We start from the raw sequence: 20,058 nt of genomic DNA, 5'->3' as shown, positions 1-20,058 counted from the left end.
AGTACAGACCCCCCAAAATAGGAGTACATGATAGGTCCACCCATTTTGGAGGACCACGAATATAAGATCACCTTGCCTGTCAAAAAACTAAACCTTTAAAGTTCCCCACAACAATTACAAATGCTACACCACAAACAGGTTACAAGGTTGCCACTCAAATGCATAAGTTAAGTGACGCAATCAAAATGGAACTTTTCCCGATAATCAAATAGCTCCCTTCTATTCACTGTTCATATTTCTGTATATGGAAATATCACTTCTCGCCCTGTCTTCCGATACGGTTCTATATTGCAAAAGATAGGAATAATAAGCGACACAGTTCAATAATACCTCAATTTACGAAACATTAAAACAAACATATTTGATGATGGTTATCTTTTTCAGGTATATATACTATTCAATACAAAGTTAACAATTCCAGTTACAACATCCTCATCGAAAAGAACCACTGTGAAAGAACATCAAACTCACCTTCAGGGAAAATCAAAATGGGCAATTTTTCTTTATCTAGCACATGTTCTCTCAGTCTGTTTAAAATAAATGTTAATGTAGAGTATAAATAAAATATCTATTTATTCTTGCATTATCTTATAGATATCCATAAAGGTTATTAGATATTTTACCTAAGCAAACACTGTGGAGGTCATTTACAAGGGGTAACAGACCACTCTAGATGCATATGTCATCGGCGTGACCCTACCAGGAACGCAGTAATCAGTTCTGGAGGTCATATCTCCAAGAAGGACATGCATAAATTAGAGATTGTGCAAGGAATGAAACTAAAACAGTGTATAGTCTAAATCACAAAATTTACCAAGAAAGACTAAAAGAATCTATACACGTTGGAGAAGAGTAGAGAAGAGGGAGGGGGCATATGTTAGATATTTCAACTAAATTTAGGGGTTTTTCTAAAATGTACGTACAGGAGTAAAGCATTCATCAGTGGTAGTGAACTTTTAGAACAAAAATACATATACTAGAAGAGGAGGAGAATCAAATTGGTGGAACATTGCTGAAAAATTACTTCAGACAGAATGTACAGTAGTTAAATAAATGAGCAGAAATGTTCTTCTTCGCTATAATATTTTAGGTTTCTACATATGACAATGACAGTCAGGGCCGCAGGGGCCATATGTCACAATGGGAGGGAAGGATGGCATGGGTTCTGCCTTCTGAGAAAGCCTCCCAGTGAGGAGAAACGCATTAAGGACACAGAAGGAGCTTGATTCACATACTCTTTGGACCTGGGAATCAGTGTATCCCCTCGTGCACCTTGGGCGCTCAGCACATAGGGTGTACACTATTTCATCTGATGGTGAGAACACAGACGCCATACTCAGGATTCTGCTGCTCCGATTACCCTTCACCTAACTAGGGCCCTCATTCAGAGCCGTACGCTCTGAGCAGAGCGCACGCTCTGAATGAGGGCCGTCCTCCATAACTATGGAGCGTCCTCCTGGATGCTCGTATAGCTGTGGGTCACCACCCACAGCCTATACGAGCGTGCAGTTTGATGGCCGCGATGGTCTTGACTATCGCAACCATCGAAACTGCGAGCCGGAGCCTGCGGTTGAGGTTTTCAACCGCAAGGCCCGGAGTGATTTTGGCTCTATCAGATCCAAAATCACTCCCACTGACATCACTAGTGATGTCAGTGGGCCGGCTTCTGACGGTAGGCGTTCCCTTAGGAACGCCCCCGTCAGGGAGGCACGCCCCCGGCACGCCCACCAAAGGGGGCGTGCTGTCAATCAACATCGACAGCACGCCCCCTTTGATCAGACACAACGAACGAAGGAAAGTCCTTCGCTCGTCGCGTCTGGCGCATGCGCACGACGGAGCTCCCTCCGTCGTGCGCATGCTCAGTGCAGAACATCGACCCACTTGCGAGCGGACAGCCGCTCGCGAGTGGGTCTGAATCAGGCCCTAGATCCACTGCGTACACCGCTATCAGAGGGTGTATGCCTCTACAGCTGTGGGTGAGAACCAAGACGCTGCACATAGGACACTGTTGCTCCATTTACCCTTCACTGTGAATAGATCTGCCGCGGACATCGCTTTCATAAACTTTGTCGGAGACGCCTGGCAATTGCTGGATCACACCGGGTCTCCTGACAGAGAGCCGCACAGTGTGCTTATTGTACACAGTTTATCTGGACGCTGCAGCTTATCTATTTACCTAGTACAAAATGCATGAGGAGCTGGGCAACCTATAATTATTCACTGACCCGGGACGGTCAGTATATGGAATCCATATAGGAGGTTTATTTGTCATTATAGTCATTTTAGACTTGGCTCATTAAAACTTAACACGCGTTACTGCAATACTGATTGCTACAATTACAATACACTGTGGCATTACGAGTGTTAAGTTCCCATTTTATGAATTATAGCAGGCATCAACTTGATACAATAGTGTCGACTACTTGGGACTCTGTGGAATAAGCATCTATGTTATTCTCCAGCCTCTTTGAGACTTTTCATTGTTTAGATGTTTAATATGTGCATGCACAATTTTTAGGATATGTATTTTATTATTGTTATATTGTGATTAAAATGGGATATTCAAATCACTATACTGCCTTGTGTCCATTAAGCGCGACCTTATACTACTTTTGTAATGCACCTGTAAAACGGTTTAACCGAGTCACATTTGCTCCTTGATTCAGCTGTGCCCCTTCTAAATACATCTTATGAGCATGGCACTCTATATTCTACATACATTTTGTCTACTTTGTACGTCTCCGTTTTATGCATGTCCTGTTTTCTCCATTGTCTGGTGCAGCGTGGCACTAAGGCATCTTTTAAATCAAGAACAATAATAAATAAAAATGTTTCCCAGGATCAAGAGAGAAGTGCAGGCAGCAGGACTATAGGAGTCTAGACTACAAGCCAGATGTACTTTATGTAGACAAGACATGAAGCTCATCCAATCTACTGTACCCTGTGTTAAAGCAACACAGATGGCACGACTGGCACTTTCTGAGGTCCTAGTAATCAAGAGTGAAAGCCCAGGAGTGACAACGCCAGTGTTCCCAGTATTATGACCATGTACCACAAATTCTAAAATGGTAATTAAAATAAAATATGAGCAAAATAAAATTTTGAAAACAAAAACTCTAAAGCCAAGTACACATTGTAACGATGTCGGGCCGATTTGCCATTTCGTAATGACAAAATCGCCTACAACGCTCAGTGTGTACAGGCGATTACGTGCTAGCAACAGTAGCTAGGTTTGATGTGCTGCACATCAAACCTAGCAATATCGCGTACGGACTGTGGTATGTTAATGAAGGGCGGAACAGTGATCGTTCCATCGTTTATTAACTCGTTCAAGTGTGATCGGGCAATCCCTGTTCAAGGACATTTATTCCGATGTCGGGACGAATGCCTGTCGCTCCAGTGTGTACCCAGCTTTATTCACCACTTTAGTTAATTTAAATATAAAGATCATCTTTTCTCCTTTCATTAGAGAAAGGTGATACTGAAGTTGGACATTTTATTTAAGGTGGCTAAGGCTGGGAAAAAGGTGGTGAAGGGAGGGACGGAAAAGACATCTAAGAAAATTAATAATAAAGTTACTAACATACTTAGTTCTAAAACCAGTAAAAAAATGTTAAACTCAAGAGATTCAGTTACAATGTCAGACTTTCATATGTGATATTAAGATGCTTTTGGGTTTCGTTTTTTACAGCCTAGCATAAAATAGACATCAGTGAAAAGGTTTTTCATTTGGTGAATGTAGGACCACAATGTAACAACTGACATACAGGTGGTAAAGAGATAGTAATGTACCCAATGTTACTCTTTTTATTGTAATATCCTTGCTAATAAATGTTAACAGGAAATAGAGTATAAGAAAAAAATTAGTTTATACCTTTTTGTCACAAGGTGGCGATCACGCATTTCAGACCGCTCAAACCAGACGTGAGGACATGCTCTTGCCATAGCTCTCTGAATAACCCCCATAAGTCCTCCATGAATCTGTCCAACCTGAATGATCACATGCAATATGTAAACATCTAAAGAAAACTTTGGCAAACCAATATCATTGAAATCAGTTAATATAGCTGAAATCAGCACACTGAGCATACAAAATAGGGAGAGTAAAAAAATAACACGCAAAAAAGCACAAATTGGCAATGAAACTACAGCACTTACATATACACAGTATATAATATATATATATATATATATATATATATATATATATATATATATATATATATATTATTTATTTATATATTAGGGGTGAGCGGGTTCGGATTTCTGAAATCCGAACCCCCCCCCCCCCCCCCCCGATCCGAGGCAGATCCGAGTCAGGCTCGACTTTTCCCGCCTGACTCGGATCTGAAATCGAGGCAAAATGTCATCATCCCGCCTTCTGAGTCTCGCGGGTTTTGGAACCTATATAAGGTCTCGTCGGCGCCATTTTCTCACTCGGCTGTGGACAGTGAAGAGGAAGGGTGGGAGTTAGGGCTGGCTGGGCTGTGTAGTGTAGTGCAGCGTAGTGCAGAGTAGTGTTGTGCTGTGCTGCTGTTGTTAATAGGGGCTGTGTCCACTACTTCAAAGTCCATAGGGGCTGGCTTGACTGTGTTGTGCTGCTGTTGTTAATAGGGGCTGTGTCCACTACTTCAAAGTCCATAGGGGCTGGCTGGACTGTGTTGTGCAGTCAGTTCTCCATAGGGGCTGTGTCCACTCCAAAGTCCTGTGCAGTGTTCCAGTCCTAAAGGGGTGCTGTAGTGTTGTCCAGGGGGTGCTCTATCCTTCAGGGGTGCTCCCCCCAAGTGCTAAAAAAATTATATTTTTTCTGTGTTTGTGAATTGTGTGCGCAGTAGCCGCACGTGCATCAACAAAGTAGTGCCAAGCGTGCGCCTGTGTCATAAGTAAAGGGCCGGCTGGCTTGACCGTTAAAGGGTGCTGTAACCCCCAAAGAACACTCCAGTCCAAACCAAAAAAATATATATTTTCTGTGTTTGTGAATTGTGTGCGCAGTAGCCGCACGTGCATCAACAAAGTAGTGCCAAGCGTGCGCCTGTGTCATAAGTAAAGGGCCGGCTGGCTTGACCGTTAAAGGGTGCTGTGACCCCCAAAGTACACTTCAGTCCAAACCAAAAAAATATATATTTTCTGTGTTTGTGAATTGTGTGCGCAGTAGCCGCACGTGCATCATCAAAGTAGTGCCAAGCGTGCGCCTGTGTCATAAGTAAAGGGCCGGCTGGCTTGACCGTTAAAGGGTGCTGTAACCCCCAAAGTACACTCCAGTTCAAACAAAAAAAAAAATTATTTTCTGTGTTTGTGAATTGTGTGTGCAGTAGCCGTAGGTGCATCAACAAAGGAGCAGCGCCAAGCGTGCGCCTGTGTCCCATAAGTAAAGAGCCGGCTGGCTCATTTCTTAAAGGCTGGTGTAACCCACAAAGTGCACTACTCTCCAGCAAAAATAAAAAAATATTTTCTGCGCACATATATATCAAATCAATATAACATAAATGGAGGACCAAACTTTCTCCGATAAAAATAAAATAGAGAAAGATCAAGAACCACTTCCTCCTAGTGCTGAAGCTGCTGCCACTAGTCATGACATAGACGATAACATGCCATCAACGTCGTCTGCCAAGGCCGATGCCCAATGTCATAATAGAGGGCACATACAATCCCAAATGACAAAGTTCAGGAAAATGACCTTGAAAAAAACATTTAAATCAGCTGAAGAGAAACGTAAACTTGCCAATATGCCATTTACGACACGGAGTGGCAAGGAACGGCTAAGGTCGATCCCTAGTATGTTCATGACTAGTGGTTCAGCTTCACATGACAATGGAAGCCCTCCTCCCACTAAAAAAATCAAAAGAGTTAAGCTGGCAAAAGCACAGCGAAGAACTGTGCTTTCTAAGAAGATATCACAAATCCCCAAGGAGAGTCCAAGTGTGGTGGTGGTTGCGATGCCTGACCTTCCCAGCACTGGACGGGAAGAGGTGGCTCTTTCCACCATTTGCACGCCCCCTGCAAGTGCTGAAAGGAGCACCCACAGTCCACTTGCTGATATGCAAATTGAAGATGTCACTGTTGAAGTACAACAGGATGAGGATACTGGTGTAGCTGGTGCTGAGGAGGAAGTTGGCGAGGAGGATTCTGATGGTGATGTGGTTTGTTTAAATCAGGCTCCGGGGGAGACAGTTGTTGTCCGTGGGATGAAAAAGCCCATCACGGTCATGCCTGGGCAGAAGACCAAACATTCCACCTCTTTGGTCTGGCAATATTTCTATCCAAATCCGGACAACAACTGTCTTGCCATATGTACCTTATGTAAAGGTGGAATATGTAGGGGGGTAGGGACGTTAACCACCTAGGAACATCCTCCCTTATACGGCACCTGCAGCGCGTTCATAATAAGTTACTGTCAAGTTCAGAAACTTTGGCTAAGACCGTAAGCAGTCCAGGGACACCTAAATCCCGTTGTCCTGTTGTATCCAAGCGCCTGCAAACCACACCGTCAACTCCCTCCTCGTCAATTTCCTCCTTAGTCAGGATCGGAAGTAGTCCTGCAGGCCATGTCACTGGCATGACTGACTCTCCTATCCGGGATTCCTCCGGAGGATCCTGCATTGCTACGCCTCCTGCTGCTGCCGCTGCTGCTGCTGTTGCTGCTGCTGGGAGTCGTTCATCATCCCAGAGAGGAAGTAGGAACACCACTACTTTTACTAAACAATTGACCCTCCAACAGTCCTTAGCGAGGAGGATGAAGTACGACAGCAGTCATCATGAAGCAAAACGTATAACTGAGGCCTTGACTGCTATGTTGGTGTTAGACGTGCGTCCGGTATCCGCCATTAGTGCAGTGGGATTTAGACAATTGCTGGAGGTAGTGTGTCCCCGGTTCCAAATCCCGTCTAGATTCCACTTCACTAGGCAGGCGATACCGAGACTGTACAGAAACGTCAGAAAAAGTGTCCTCAGTGTCCTGAAAAATGCTGTTGTACCAATGTCCACTTAACCACGGACATGTGGACAAGTGGAACAGGGCAGACTAAGGACTATATGACTGTGACAGCCCACTGGGTAGATTTATCACCTTACACAGCAACAGCAGCAGCGTCACCAGTCGCAGCATCTCAGAAACGCCAGCTCGTTACAAGGCAGGCTACGCTGTGTATCACCGGTTTCAGTAAGAGGCACACCGCCGACAACCTCTTAGAGAAACTGAGGGAAATCATCGCCCAGTGGCTTACCCCACTTAGACTCTCCTGGGGATTTGTGATATCTGACAACGCCACCAATATTGTGCGGGCATTACATCTGGGCAAATTCCAGCACGTCCCATGTTTTGCTCACACAATAAACTTGGTGGTGCAGAATTTTCTGAAAAGCGACAGGGCGTGCAGGAGACGCTTTGGGTGGTCCGAAAAATTTCAGGCCACTTTTGCGATTCAGCGACTGCGCGCCGAAGACTGGAGCGCCAGCAAACACTCTTGAACCTGCCCCGCCATCACCTGAAGCAAGAGGTTGTGACGCGGTGGAACTCAACCCTCTATATGCTTCAGAGGATGGAGGAGCAGCAAAAGGCCATTCAAGCCTATACATCCACCTATGACATAGGCAAAGGAGGGGGTATGCACCTGACTCAAGCGCAGTGGAGAATAATTTCCGTGTTGTGCAAGGTTCTCCAGCCCTTCGAACTTGCCACACGTGAAGTCAGTTCAGACACTGCCAGCTTGAGTCAGGTCATTCCCCTCATCAGGCTTTTGCAGAAGCAGCTGGAGAAAGTGAAGGAGGAGCTAAGACGGAGCGATTCCGCTCGGCATGTGGGACTTGTGGATAAAGCCCTTCATTCGCTTTGCCAGGATTCCAGGGTGGTCAATCTGTTGAAATCAGACCACTACATTTTGGCCACCGTGCTCGATCCTAGGTTTAAAGCCTATGTGGTGTCTCTCTTTCCGGCCGACACAAGCCTGCAGAGGTGCAAAGACCTGCTGGTGAACACACTGTCAGCTGAAGCGGAACGTGACACGTCAACAGCTCCTTCTTCATTTTCTCCCGCAACTGGGGCTGCCAGGAAAAAACTTAGGTATCCTAAGCAACCCGCTGGCGGTGATGCAGGGCAGGCAGGACCAAGTTTGGACATCTGGTCCGGACTGAAGGACCTGGCAACAATTTCTGACATGTCTACTGTCACTGCATATGATACTGTCACCATTGACAGAATGGTGGAGGATTACATCGGTGACAGCATCCAAGTAGGCATGTCAGACAGTCCATACCTGTACTGGCAGGAAAAAGAGGCAATTTGGAGGCCCCTGTACAAACTGGCTCTATTTTACCGTAGGAGGTTGCTTCCACAGAATGTGGAGAAGATGATGTTCATCAAAATGAATTATCAGCTCTTCCAGGGAGACCATCCTTCAGAACGTACAGAGGGACCTGTGGTGGTGGATTCAAGTGGGGACGAGTTAATACTTTGTGAGGATGATGATGTACACACTGAAGAGGGTGAGGAATCGGTGGATGAGGAGGATGAGGATGACATCTTGCCTCCGTAGAGCCAGTTTGTGCAGGGACACATTAATTGCCAGCTTGTTTTGTGGGGGCCCAAACGAACCAATCATTTCAGCCACAGTTGTGTGGCAGACCCTGGCGCTGAAATGATTGGTTTGTTAAAGTGTGCATGTCCTGTTTATACAACATAAGGGTGGGTGGGAGGGCCCAAGGACAATTCCATCTTGCACCTCTTTTTTTTCTTTGCATTATGTACAGTTTGGGGCCTAGTTTTTCAAACTGCCAACCTGTCTGCCACTGCAGTATCACGCCTAGATGGGTCACGTGTTTGTGCCGCCCACTCGTGTCGCTTAGCATAGTCATCCAGCTACCTCGGTGCAACCTTTTGGACATAAAAACACTATTGTGAGGTGTGAGGTGTTCAGAATAGACTGGAAATGAGTGGAAATTAAGGTTATTGAGGTTAATAATAGCATAGGAGCAGAAAAACCTACAAATTCTGTGATTTTAGCCGTTTTTATGCTTTTTTTCAAAAAAATACAGATCCAAAACACAAAACCCAGAACACGGAAGGGTGGTTTTGGCAAAACCAATCCATATCCAAAACACGAAGAAAGATCCAGATCCAAAACACGAAAAGTGGCCGGTGCACACCCCTAATATAAATACATACATATATATATATATATATATATATATATTATTTTTTACACTTAACACTACAATGGGTGCGGCAAGTCCTCCAACTACATGCTGTATAAAGCCTCTCCCTCCAAAAATAATAATAATTTGACATTTATCTAAATAAAGTGGCCTGTAAAGAGATTATATTTGTGTGTGCACTAACATGTATACCACTGCTCATCGAAAAGTCACAAAGACAGCCACATTTCGCGGGCTATTGTGCAGTTAGATCCGGAACCGACGGTTTTCCGGGAGTGACAGCACGTCTTATTACTCAGGTAGCAAAGACCATAAGAAAGTCAAAATTAATAATTTCCTTATAAGGACCACCAAATTTGTGATGTTTTGCCCTCGTAAACTGTGCACTGGCAAACTGAATGCCATTCAAAGAGAGAATCTGCGATCCCTGCCGCCATGCTCACTAGTACCAGTGAGCAGCCAGTGGTTAGATATATTACCCAGGAGGAACATGGGTTGGTTACACTCTGGTGTAAGATTTTCGATCATGTACCTATACCTAAAAGGGGACAGATCTAAAATGCGATTACAATTGGAGACATCACTTGGACTCCCCTACTGTAGCTCCCAAGGGCCAACACATGTCTCTGAGTCTGCACATTTTCCTTTACGTATCATGATATACCAACATGGTCATATAGTCTATTTCTGAACGTACACCTTTTTGTTTTCTAATGAATGCAATTTTGCTGCCTCCTTTACATTTGGTCTGTATAATTTGCTTGGCCTGGCATGGTCGCATTAGCCAGACAGGGCTTTCCCTGACATGGTAGCATCTGGTGTGACCTGTCAGAAACCCCCACTAGGAAGCTACCAAAAGTTAATCTAGCAGCTGCCTATATCAAAAGGGACCTTCTGCGCCCGGGGCTTCACCTCCAGTATGTCCCTTTTACTGCTGGCCACAGTGATCGGGCAGCCCGGTGGCACCCCCACCATGCACGGCTGCAGAGCAGCCATGACTTCAACACACACAGTAGTCGCGGCTCATGGTAGCCACGGGTACTGCTGCCCGATCACAGCTAGCCACAGTGATCGGGCAGCCAAGCAGTGCGGGCCTCAGTGTATCTGAATCTGCACCAGCAGCCCCGGATCTGCCCCCCATGATCAGATATTATTATTATATATATTTATATAGTCACAAACAGGTACTAGATATGGCGCTTTACCCTAGTGTTCTGAATGTCCGAACAACATAAAGGATTAGATACTTCCACAGAATAAACTTCCAAAAAACTGGCGGCCGCTGAATGTTCTACAAAAGGATTATTGTTGTGAATCCCAAATGGTTATGAAAGACAAAAGGTGAGAACACAACGCCTTATAGTGTAATAATCATATTATTATGAGGAATATGGTAATAATAATATAATATGCATACCACATAGGTTAGAATTAAATGTATGTAATCAAATGCTCCTCCGTCTCTATGGCGAAGTTCTCCCCTCTTTTAGGTGGTTCTGATTCATCAATGCCCCACGTTATTTAGTTTCATATGATGTATAAGAAGTGTACATAGGGAGAGAACAAAACACTCCTAGTGCAGATGCATAAACATTTATTATATATAATTCACAAAGAGTGGATAACAATCGCAATTACAATAAAAAAAGTCTTTAAAAAGCTTATCTGAGTATTCCTGACCGAAGGGAGTTTGTCTCACGGTAATCTCTACGCTTTTCATCCCTTACGCTCACATTAGCTAGATTTAGTCAGGAGGGTAACCTTAGATGTCACTAACTGCTGTTTATATACCATAATAACTAATTGAAATGCCCAAAAACTGCATTTCCGGATCCGCCATCTTGGATTCCATTGCGCATGCGCACTGGTAATCTTGCAATGGTTCACACTTAGCATGGCCGTCGCCATCTTGAAGTCTGGCGCGCCAGCGTGTAAATAGCAGCGTTTATCCAAGCCGCTATACACATACTTTTCAATCTAAATGGACGGCTCAATATAATCGGGTCTCCCTGCCTGTGTTATCACCAACAGGGGACTTTAAACCCACCAAGAACAGCCCTTCCTTTCTAGTGCTGGGGCTTGCGGTTGCCACTTTGTTGTGTACCAAAATGTGCATTGGTTTGCCGCCATCTTTGCAGGGACATTCTGCAAACACTAGAGCAGTGGTCGGGGAACATGGGGTAAAAATGAAATTCCTGGGGGTAATGGACGGACAGCCGGGTATGCATATGAATCATTCTATAATATAGAATGATTCATATGCATGCCCGGCTGTGCTGCAGGGAGGCTCTAAGCCGGACGCCCGCTGAGATGTTATTACCAGCCTGCGCCCGGCTCATTCCCTGCAGCGACGCGTTAGCCGGAGGCTAGAGTTCTCTTCTGAACTCCAGCTTCCGGCTCTCTCCATGCGCACTATGGGAGAGACGTCATGACATCTCTCCCATAGTTCCGAGGAGCAGCCGGATGGACAGGACGGCGGCGGATGCAGAAGCGGGGTTTAAGGTAAGTGGGTTTTTTTGTACAAACAGCACTACAGGAGCACTATATGGGGGCACTACTACAGGGGCATTATATGGGGGCACTACTACAGAGGCATAACTATGGGGGCACTACTACATGGGCATAACTATGGGGGCACTACTACAGGGGCATAACTATGGGGGCGCTACTACAGGGGCATAACTATGGAGGCACTACTCTCAAATGCATTTCCATTAGTTGTTATGGTATATAAATAGCAGTTAGTGACATCTAAGGTTACGAAGTCCAGCTAATGTGAGCGCAAGGGACGAAACGCGTAGAGGTTACCGTGACACAAACTCTCCAGTCAGGAATACTCAGATAAGCTTTTTAAAGACTTTTTTTATTGTAATTGCGATTTTTATCCACTCCATGTGTATTATATGTAATAAATGTTTATGCATCTGCACTATGAGAGTGTATTGTTCTCTCCCTATGTACACTTCTTATACTAAATAACGTGGGGCATTGATGAATCAGAACCACCTAAAAGAGGGGAGAACTTCACCATAGAGACGGAGGCGTATTTGATTACATTCATTTTATTCTAAAACTATGTTGTACGCATATTATATTATTACCCATATTCCACATAATAATTTGATTATTACTCTATAAAGGCACTGTGCTCTCACCTTTTGTCTTTCATATATATTTTATTTCAGAAATATTTTTTCATATATATATATATATATAACATGTACATAGGTGTTATTTATATATATATATATATATATATATATATCACACACACACACCTATGTAAATATTACATATATGAAAAAATATTTCTGAAATAAAATATATAAATATATATGAAAAGACAAAAGGTGAGAACACAGCGCCTTATAGTGTAATATATATATTATACACACACACCCATACATGAACATTTTCTTCCAAAATAACATGATATATATTATTTTATTTTGGAATAAAATGTTCATGTAGGTATGTATGTATTTTGCAAACCCTGCCCTTGTCCAGATGAAACGTCTGCAGCCACCACGAGAGGGAAAGCTGGTGAGAGACTGATCGTCTGTGCCCGTATTAACTGTTATCTCCCGTTCCACCGGGAGAGAATCAGCTGTTGCAGTGGCCTGGAGTGGAATTGAGCATATTCCAGCATGTCGAAGGTGGACACCATGGACCCCAGAACCTGCATCGCTTAGTGGATATAGACACCATGTGATTGCAAAGAAATTTGCGAACATGCAATTGGAGGGCCAAACTCTTGTCTCTTGGCAGAAATATCCTCTGTGCCAGAGAATCCAGGAGTGTACCTAGATGCATCATCTGCTGTACTGGAGAAAGAGAAGACTTTTTTCAATTGATGATCATGCCGTGCCTCTGTAGGCAGGCAATGGTCAGTTTGAGATGATGTTGTAACACAGCTGGAGAATGTGCCAATATCAGGAGGTCGTCCAAGTATGGCAGAATCCTGACCCCCCCCAACACCTGAGGTGGGCCGTCATCACTGCCGTTAATTTGTAAAGACGCTCGGGCCGTTGACTGACTAAAAGGCAGTAGAACCGTAGAAACCTTGCTCCATGGTCCAGTTCTGATGCTCACGTTCCAATTGTAGGCACTTCACCTCAGTCAAATGATTCTTGGACATTTCTCTCCCCATTCATTAAATGAGTATTTCTGGGCGTCAACTAATCATACACATGGAAAGAACAATCTTGGATCAGTGCTATGAATGTTGCTTATTTGGTGGTACTCACCCAGGGTCAACATCTATTTGTATCTATCTATTCTTTTGTATATTTTGACTTTTTTACTACTTTTGACATTTTTTGCATTTGCTTTGTGCATGTACAATTCACAAATATTATCGTTACACAAATGAGAGTGCGCACAAAGTGTAAGTACTACTTTTTCAAGACATCTTGAAAAAGAAGTACTTAAACTTCCAAACGCGTTGGTGGGGGTGATTTGTATCTCTAATGCCAGAGGATCTGGACGTCGCATATAGTCAAAGGAGAGGGACTTCCAATCCCAGGACTTTTCTGTGGGAGAGACTTTTCTTATGATAGGTTTGTGATCCTAAGGGAGACATGTACCCTTAAGTGGGGGACTTATGGTTATTGATTTTATATGCCTGTTTTTTATCCATTTGCATGCGTTTTGGGTTGGGAATTGGATGCAGTCACTCGTGATCCCGGCGGTCAGAATCCCGACAGGGTTAAGATACCAACACTTGACGGTCAGTATCCTAACCCTCCTCCTCTCCCTCCCCCTCTCCCTACCCCTAAACCTCCCTCCTTGGTGCCTAAACCTAACCTCCCCTCTTAGTGCATAAACCAAACCTCCCCCTCCCCACACCATAAACCTAACCCTCCCCCTAGTGCCTTACCCTAACCTTCCCCCTAACCCCAGTATTAACCGTCAGAATGCCGGCGTTCTAAGCGCCAGCATCCCAACTGTCGGGATTTTGACCGGATCCCGTGTGTTTTATCTTGGATTTATTAAAAATATCTTGAGATAATGCACTAGTTGCTTCCTACTCTGTGTTCTTTTACATGCATGAGACTACTCTGCAAGGATGCTAAAGAAATATAAAGAGGAGTGTCTACATTTACGATTCGCCTGTTGTTCTAGTTACCCTGTGAGTGCAATTAGAATAATAGGCAATACTTGATCATCTATACTGGACTTCACTATATATGTTTTTTCTTATTTCTCTTTATATTTCCATTCTATTTATGAGCCTACCAATAGTTTAAGTCTTCATACTCATGTCCTAGTAAGCAGTAGGAGTTTTTTTTAGGGAAGGGGGCTGAGACTGGCTTAATGCTTCAAAGATGTGGGTTTAGCCCCTGGGGGACATTGCTTGCCTATTCCCACAAGAAGCGAGACCACTCCCTCTTCTCATCGGCATTGCAGAGGTGCACACACTGTCTCAAATGAGAACACACAACTGTTGGGAAGAATTTATATGGCTCAGGGTTGTGTAGATGAGGTGGTGCCCTAGAGAAGACAAATCTGTCCCAATGGTGGGGATGATGGTATCTGGGCATGCACTGTATCCCTAGGTTGTAGGGGTGAACAAATATTAATAAGTTTACTTTGTAGGTTAAAAGGGAGACATCAAATATTCCAGCACCTGCCCGGCATCTTCAGCATAGAATTCAAAAATAAAAATAAAATTGGATTGGATCCTTCAGTTCAACAACATCTACTATAGAAACTACACCTATGAGCCATAACATTATGACCACTCCCAAATTACATTGATTATCTCGTAACAACGGTACATGTAAAGGTCAGGGATACATTACGCTGCAAGTTGACATTGGGTACTCACAGTCGACATGTTGAATGCAGAAGATATGATCAGGTTTAAAAATCTATGGGGGCGATTCAATTCACTGCGCTGTTTGCTTAGTCAGCAAGTGGTTAAGTCGGAGAATGCCCGTTCTCGCGACTTAACCTGGTTGTTTAGTCGCGAGAACCGGAATTCTTTGACTAAAGTGCCGTCCGCGCAGTTGTTAGCGCCGCGCTAAGCAGTAAAACAGCTTCGCGGATGGCACTTTAGTCGGATTTCTCCTCGCATCTCCAGGGGGTGCAAGAAGAAATCCTTAAGTCCGACCAAACAGCGCTGTGAATGGCCTGATGATTAGGTCAGAGCATTTTTGAAGAAGAAAGGCTTGTGGGGCACTCAAAATCAACCCTGGTGATTACCTATAGACAGTGGACTGAGAATGGAAAAAACTACAAACCACACAGGTGTTGGGTGACCAATACTCATCGATGCGAAATGACAACAAAGGCTATCCCAGCTGGTTCAAACCAACAGAAGGGCTAATGTATCACAACTCACAGAAAATTTTAATGATGGTGATGAGAGTGATGTGTCATGACACTTCAGTGCATCAAACCCTGCTTTATAGCCACAGGCCAGTCAGAGTGCCCATGCTTACCCCCACTATCAAAAACACCTACAATGGGCATTTGAGCGTCGGATCTGTACCTTGATCAGTGGTAGAAGGTTAAGGGAAATGGAAGTGGCGGCACTAGGATACATTGTGGACAGAAAACAAGTTAACAGAGGGAGTATGATGCTTTGGGCAATGTGAAACCCTGGGTCCGGTCATTCATGTGAGCATTAGTTTTAAGCGTACCACCTACCTAAACATTGTTGAGGTCCAGGTACATCCTTTCATTTCAATGGTATAGTCCAGAGGTTCACAAACACGGTCCTCAAGGCACCCCAACAGTTCAGGATTTAGAGATATCCATGGTTGAGCACAGGTGGTTAAATCAAAGTGACTGTGGCACTAATTAAGTAATCTGTGGTCAAACATGGACATCCTTAAAACCTAGACTGTTAGTGTCCCTTGAAGAGTAAGTTTGGGAACCTCTGGTATTGTCTATTAGCAGGATAATGCGCCCTGACAACCTGTATGAATTTTTAGACAATAGAAGAAAAACATGATCAAAAGTTGTTGCTGTGGCCTCCAAACTGACATGATCTCAATCCAGTCAGGCATCTGTGGTATGTGTTAGAAGTCTAGTCTGCAGCGGCTCCACCTCATAATTGACAGGAGTTAAAGAATCAGCTGGTAATGTCCTTCTACCAGATACCACAGGACACCTTTAGAGGTCTTGTCGAGTCCATGCTTTGATGGGTCGAAGCTGTTTTGGTGGCACACAGAGGACAAGCAGCATATTAGGCAGGTAGTCATAATGATTTGGCTCATCAGTGCACAATACGGACATACAGCAGTATAGTCATTTTGAACTATAATCACAGAAACGCAGTTGCAATTAACAATATTAATATTAAAATGCTGAGGGCTAACTCACCATAGCATAGCAACCATCATTAGCTAAAATAATTATATCGATAGGCGACGTGTGGTTGGCAACACAAATGCCTCCTTTCTTGGGATGGTTTTCTCTGTGAAATATAACAGATTAACAATTGGTATTTTCAAAAACAATAATTTAATTGCAAAATATCTTAATTGTAATTGAGAAACATCATAATTATTTTATATTTTGCTTTCACAAGAGATCGTGGCAGTGATACCAGTACAGAGATCTTGGCAGTGTTACAGTACAGAACCTCCATCAACAATAGTTGGTTCATCTTCTGACTAGTATTACTACCTTAATAGCCTACAAATGTACATGAATGAAATGAAGTGTAGTTTGTACTCTGGGGCAATAGTCATAATAAACAATTATGTGTTCTTTAGGAAATATTGTGTCCACACCTGGTATAGCTGCTGTAAATCTTTAAAGCACAAACTGAACAGGTTAATCATTTCAGTGTGCAAAGACTAGATGCCCTGGATTTCATTACACACAAACCAAGAAAATACCAGATAGAAAAAAAATATCTATTATACGAGGTCTTTCTAAAGATAGGTGAATGGTCTGATATATCTGTATGCAATGCTTGCAACAAGGTCGCTCATGCACGCTGACATGCATGGACATGTCTGGACCTGTCCCCAGTCGGGGTTTGCCCGAGGCCACCACCGCACTGTCATTGCATTCATTTCAAGAGAGTGACCCGAGCAGTGTGCGTCGAACAGCAATGGAGCAAAGACACAACATTAAGTTCTGCTTCAAATTGAGTAAATCAGCGACGGAGGCGCACGAAATGTTGGTGGAAGTGTACGGACAGGATGCTGTGAGTAGAAAATGTGTATGATTGGTTTGCACGCTTTCACAGTGGCAAGGAATCGGTGGAAGACAAGCTCCATTGCTGTTCGACGCACACTGCTCAGGACACACTGTTGAAATGAGTGCGGTGGGCACCCCATCTACGTACTTAAGTGTTTTTAACCACCTAACCAATTAAGGGTTAATAGAAAAACAATAGCAGTGATGTTTTTGAACAGAAAGTTAATTGTGTGGTGAAAAAGAACTTCTACTGTATTATTATAATATATTAATCTTCATTATCTTAAATGTCCATGTAGCGCAAGTCGAGACCTGAAAGAAAGTTCTGACCCCTCCCCTCCCTCACTGGAAACCTGCCAGGACACAAATCCCTCCCCCCTCGCCAGAGGAAGAAAGTCCCAAACTATCCTGTGCAATTGACTGGGGGGCAAAATTGTGGCATCGGGACAGTTATATCTCAGGTTTTCATATCCAAACGTGGAAGCAGCACATAGTGTTCACATTATTATTATTATTATTATTATTATTATCCTTTATTTATATGGCGCCACAAGGATTCCGCAGCGCCTTACATAGTACATAAACATAGTGCACAAACATAGTACATAGACAGTTGAGCAGAACAAGAAAACAGTGTCATACAGTTTAAGACAATGCAATACAAGTATGGTATATAAACACTGCTGCAACAGAAGCAGGATGGCAAAAGTCACGGGTTAGGTGCTTTTGAGTATAGAGCAGATAATATAAGTAAAGAAAGAATAAGCACAAGAGGAAAGAGGGCCCTGCTCGAGAGAGCTTACATTCTAGAGGGGATGGGCAAACAGACAGGGGTGACACGGATGGGGTAGAAAGTGAGCATGGGACAGAGGGTTAAGATGACAGATGGGTGGATTCCTATTTTACAGTATGTGTGGAAGTCATTTGAATTAAGATTTATGCCACTGACATTCTACTTTAAGAGGCAGTTTTTGTCGGTGTCTGTGGAAAGCCATGGCTGTTATATCAGTTTACGTGAAGTCTGACGGGTAGCTGAAGCCACTTCGTGAAGGGCTATTTAGAGAGTTTGGTTAACGTATAAACCAGCAGTCTCAAGTAAATGTAGAAATTGGTAAAAGTAGTTATTGTAAAGAGATGTTCAGATGTAAAATAATAAGTTGTGATCTAGTGTGAATTCTATAAGGCACATTTATTGATTTGGAGGGTGATGGGAGACATGTGAGGTTTGCAGGATATTTATTCCATAGTATATCCGCTGTCCGTGTGTGGGGCCTTAATAAAAGCATTGGATGCTATGTTTTTTGATCAAGATAAGAACTAGCTGTGCATGCATGTCTAATAAAAATAGTGGCTGAAGGCTATGACAATATAACACTACTAAAGAAGTTTACCTAGAGAGCAGTATATACTGTAGAATTACCCTAGGGCTTGTGCTGGAATTAATTTTTTATTTATTCTACTTCTTCATTTTGGGGGAGGGCAATATGTGTATCTCCTTATGAACCTTTTCTGTACCACCGCAGTAGTTAACAAAAATTGTGTTACCAAGTTCCTCCGAATGTCAACGTTTCTCTGTAACTCTGAAATTCCTGTTTATAAGAGAGAACTCTTTAATAAAGCAGGGATAATCCAAAGCATTTGTGCAGCAATAAAGGGGAGAAAAAACATTCAGCCTGGGGTCAGGAAGCATACACACCTTGGTACCAAACACTTGCTCACATAGAGGGAGAGGGAGAGAGGGAGAAAGAGATGGAAGGAGGAGAAAGAATGTGAGGGGAGGAAGAGTGAGAGAGATATAGAAGGGGGGCAGAGGGGAAGAGACGGGAGGTAGAAGGGGCATAAGATAGGAGGAATAAGGGGGGGTAAGAAAAAAAAGAGACAGGGTAGAGAGAGATGGAGAAATACGGAGCAGAGAGACGGGAAAAATGGTGGAAGAGAGAAAGAAAGAGCCCCTGCAATGCCAGGAACATGGTTCGCGTCCCGGTGAATGACAGGTCCAAAATACTATTTACTACTCTTTGATATTTATCAGACACAAATTCTCTAAAGCAGCTTGTATATTAAATGCAGGAATTAGCCAATTAATGTAAGAAATGCTGTTGTACTGACTCACTTGTTGTGGTACTCAACGGCACTAGAGAGTGCTCGTCCACAAATCCGACAGCACACCAGATGCACCTTTTCACTCAACCAGTTTTTCACCCTATCACAAGATACATAAACAATGTTAAAATGACTGACTGTACCACTGCTGAAGCCCCAGACTGAACATCTTAGAGAACCTGTTTAATAGAAAAGGATCAAGTTCTACTTAAGACACAATGTACATACTGTAATTTCTGATAAAGATAGAATGTAAATATTATGTGTGTACTTATCTATACTATGATTTTGATGAATGTAAATTGCATACACTTTTGGTTTTATTACCTATTTTGCAACTATGTTTCATAGCTTAATTATAGGAAAAGGATTACACATGCATTATGTTGTTAGAACTTGTGAGAATCTGTTTACCTGCTGTTTGGCAGCTGCCCAACAAGAGTGGCTCCCATGACTAACCAGCTGATGCCAATAGTAGCTAGGGTAACCCTGAAACACATAGTAAACCAGGTGCGGGCTCTTTAATTGCAGTTTATTTAATGGGAACAAACAAATAAAAAATAAAATAAAAAAAAAACAACACATCCATAGAAATAGCAGTGCAGCTAAAATGCAGGTTTTGTCAAGCTCAATAAGAAAATT

General features: G+C 43.2%; 1 protein-coding gene across 1 annotated transcript in view; it reads right to left on the bottom strand.

Annotated features, from left to right (window-relative positions):
- The window catches only part of GPAT3 (glycerol-3-phosphate acyltransferase 3), an 89,874-nt gene that overhangs the window by 14,649 nt on the left and 55,167 nt on the right, over positions 1–20,058 (bottom strand). The window contains exons 4-8 of the mRNA XM_088445026.1: positions 19,831–19,905; positions 19,427–19,516; positions 16,486–16,579; positions 3,875–3,990; positions 472–527 (exon numbers count right to left, since the gene is read on the bottom strand). Of these exons, the coding sequence (XP_088301152.1) occupies positions 472–527; positions 3,875–3,990; positions 16,486–16,579; positions 19,427–19,516; positions 19,831–19,905 (431 nt within the window). The remainder of the gene's footprint in view (positions 1–471; positions 528–3,874; positions 3,991–16,485; positions 16,580–19,426; positions 19,517–19,830; positions 19,906–20,058) is intronic.

This window comes from Taudactylus pleione, unplaced genomic scaffold (assembly GCF_031769625.1).
Source record: "Taudactylus pleione unplaced genomic scaffold, aTauple2 ptg000376l, whole genome shotgun sequence".
Taxonomy (NCBI): Eukaryota; Metazoa; Chordata; class Amphibia; order Anura; family Myobatrachidae; genus Taudactylus; species Taudactylus pleione.
The sequence above is the reverse complement of the archived record's forward strand: the minus strand, read 5'-3'. Positions and strand labels throughout refer to the sequence as shown.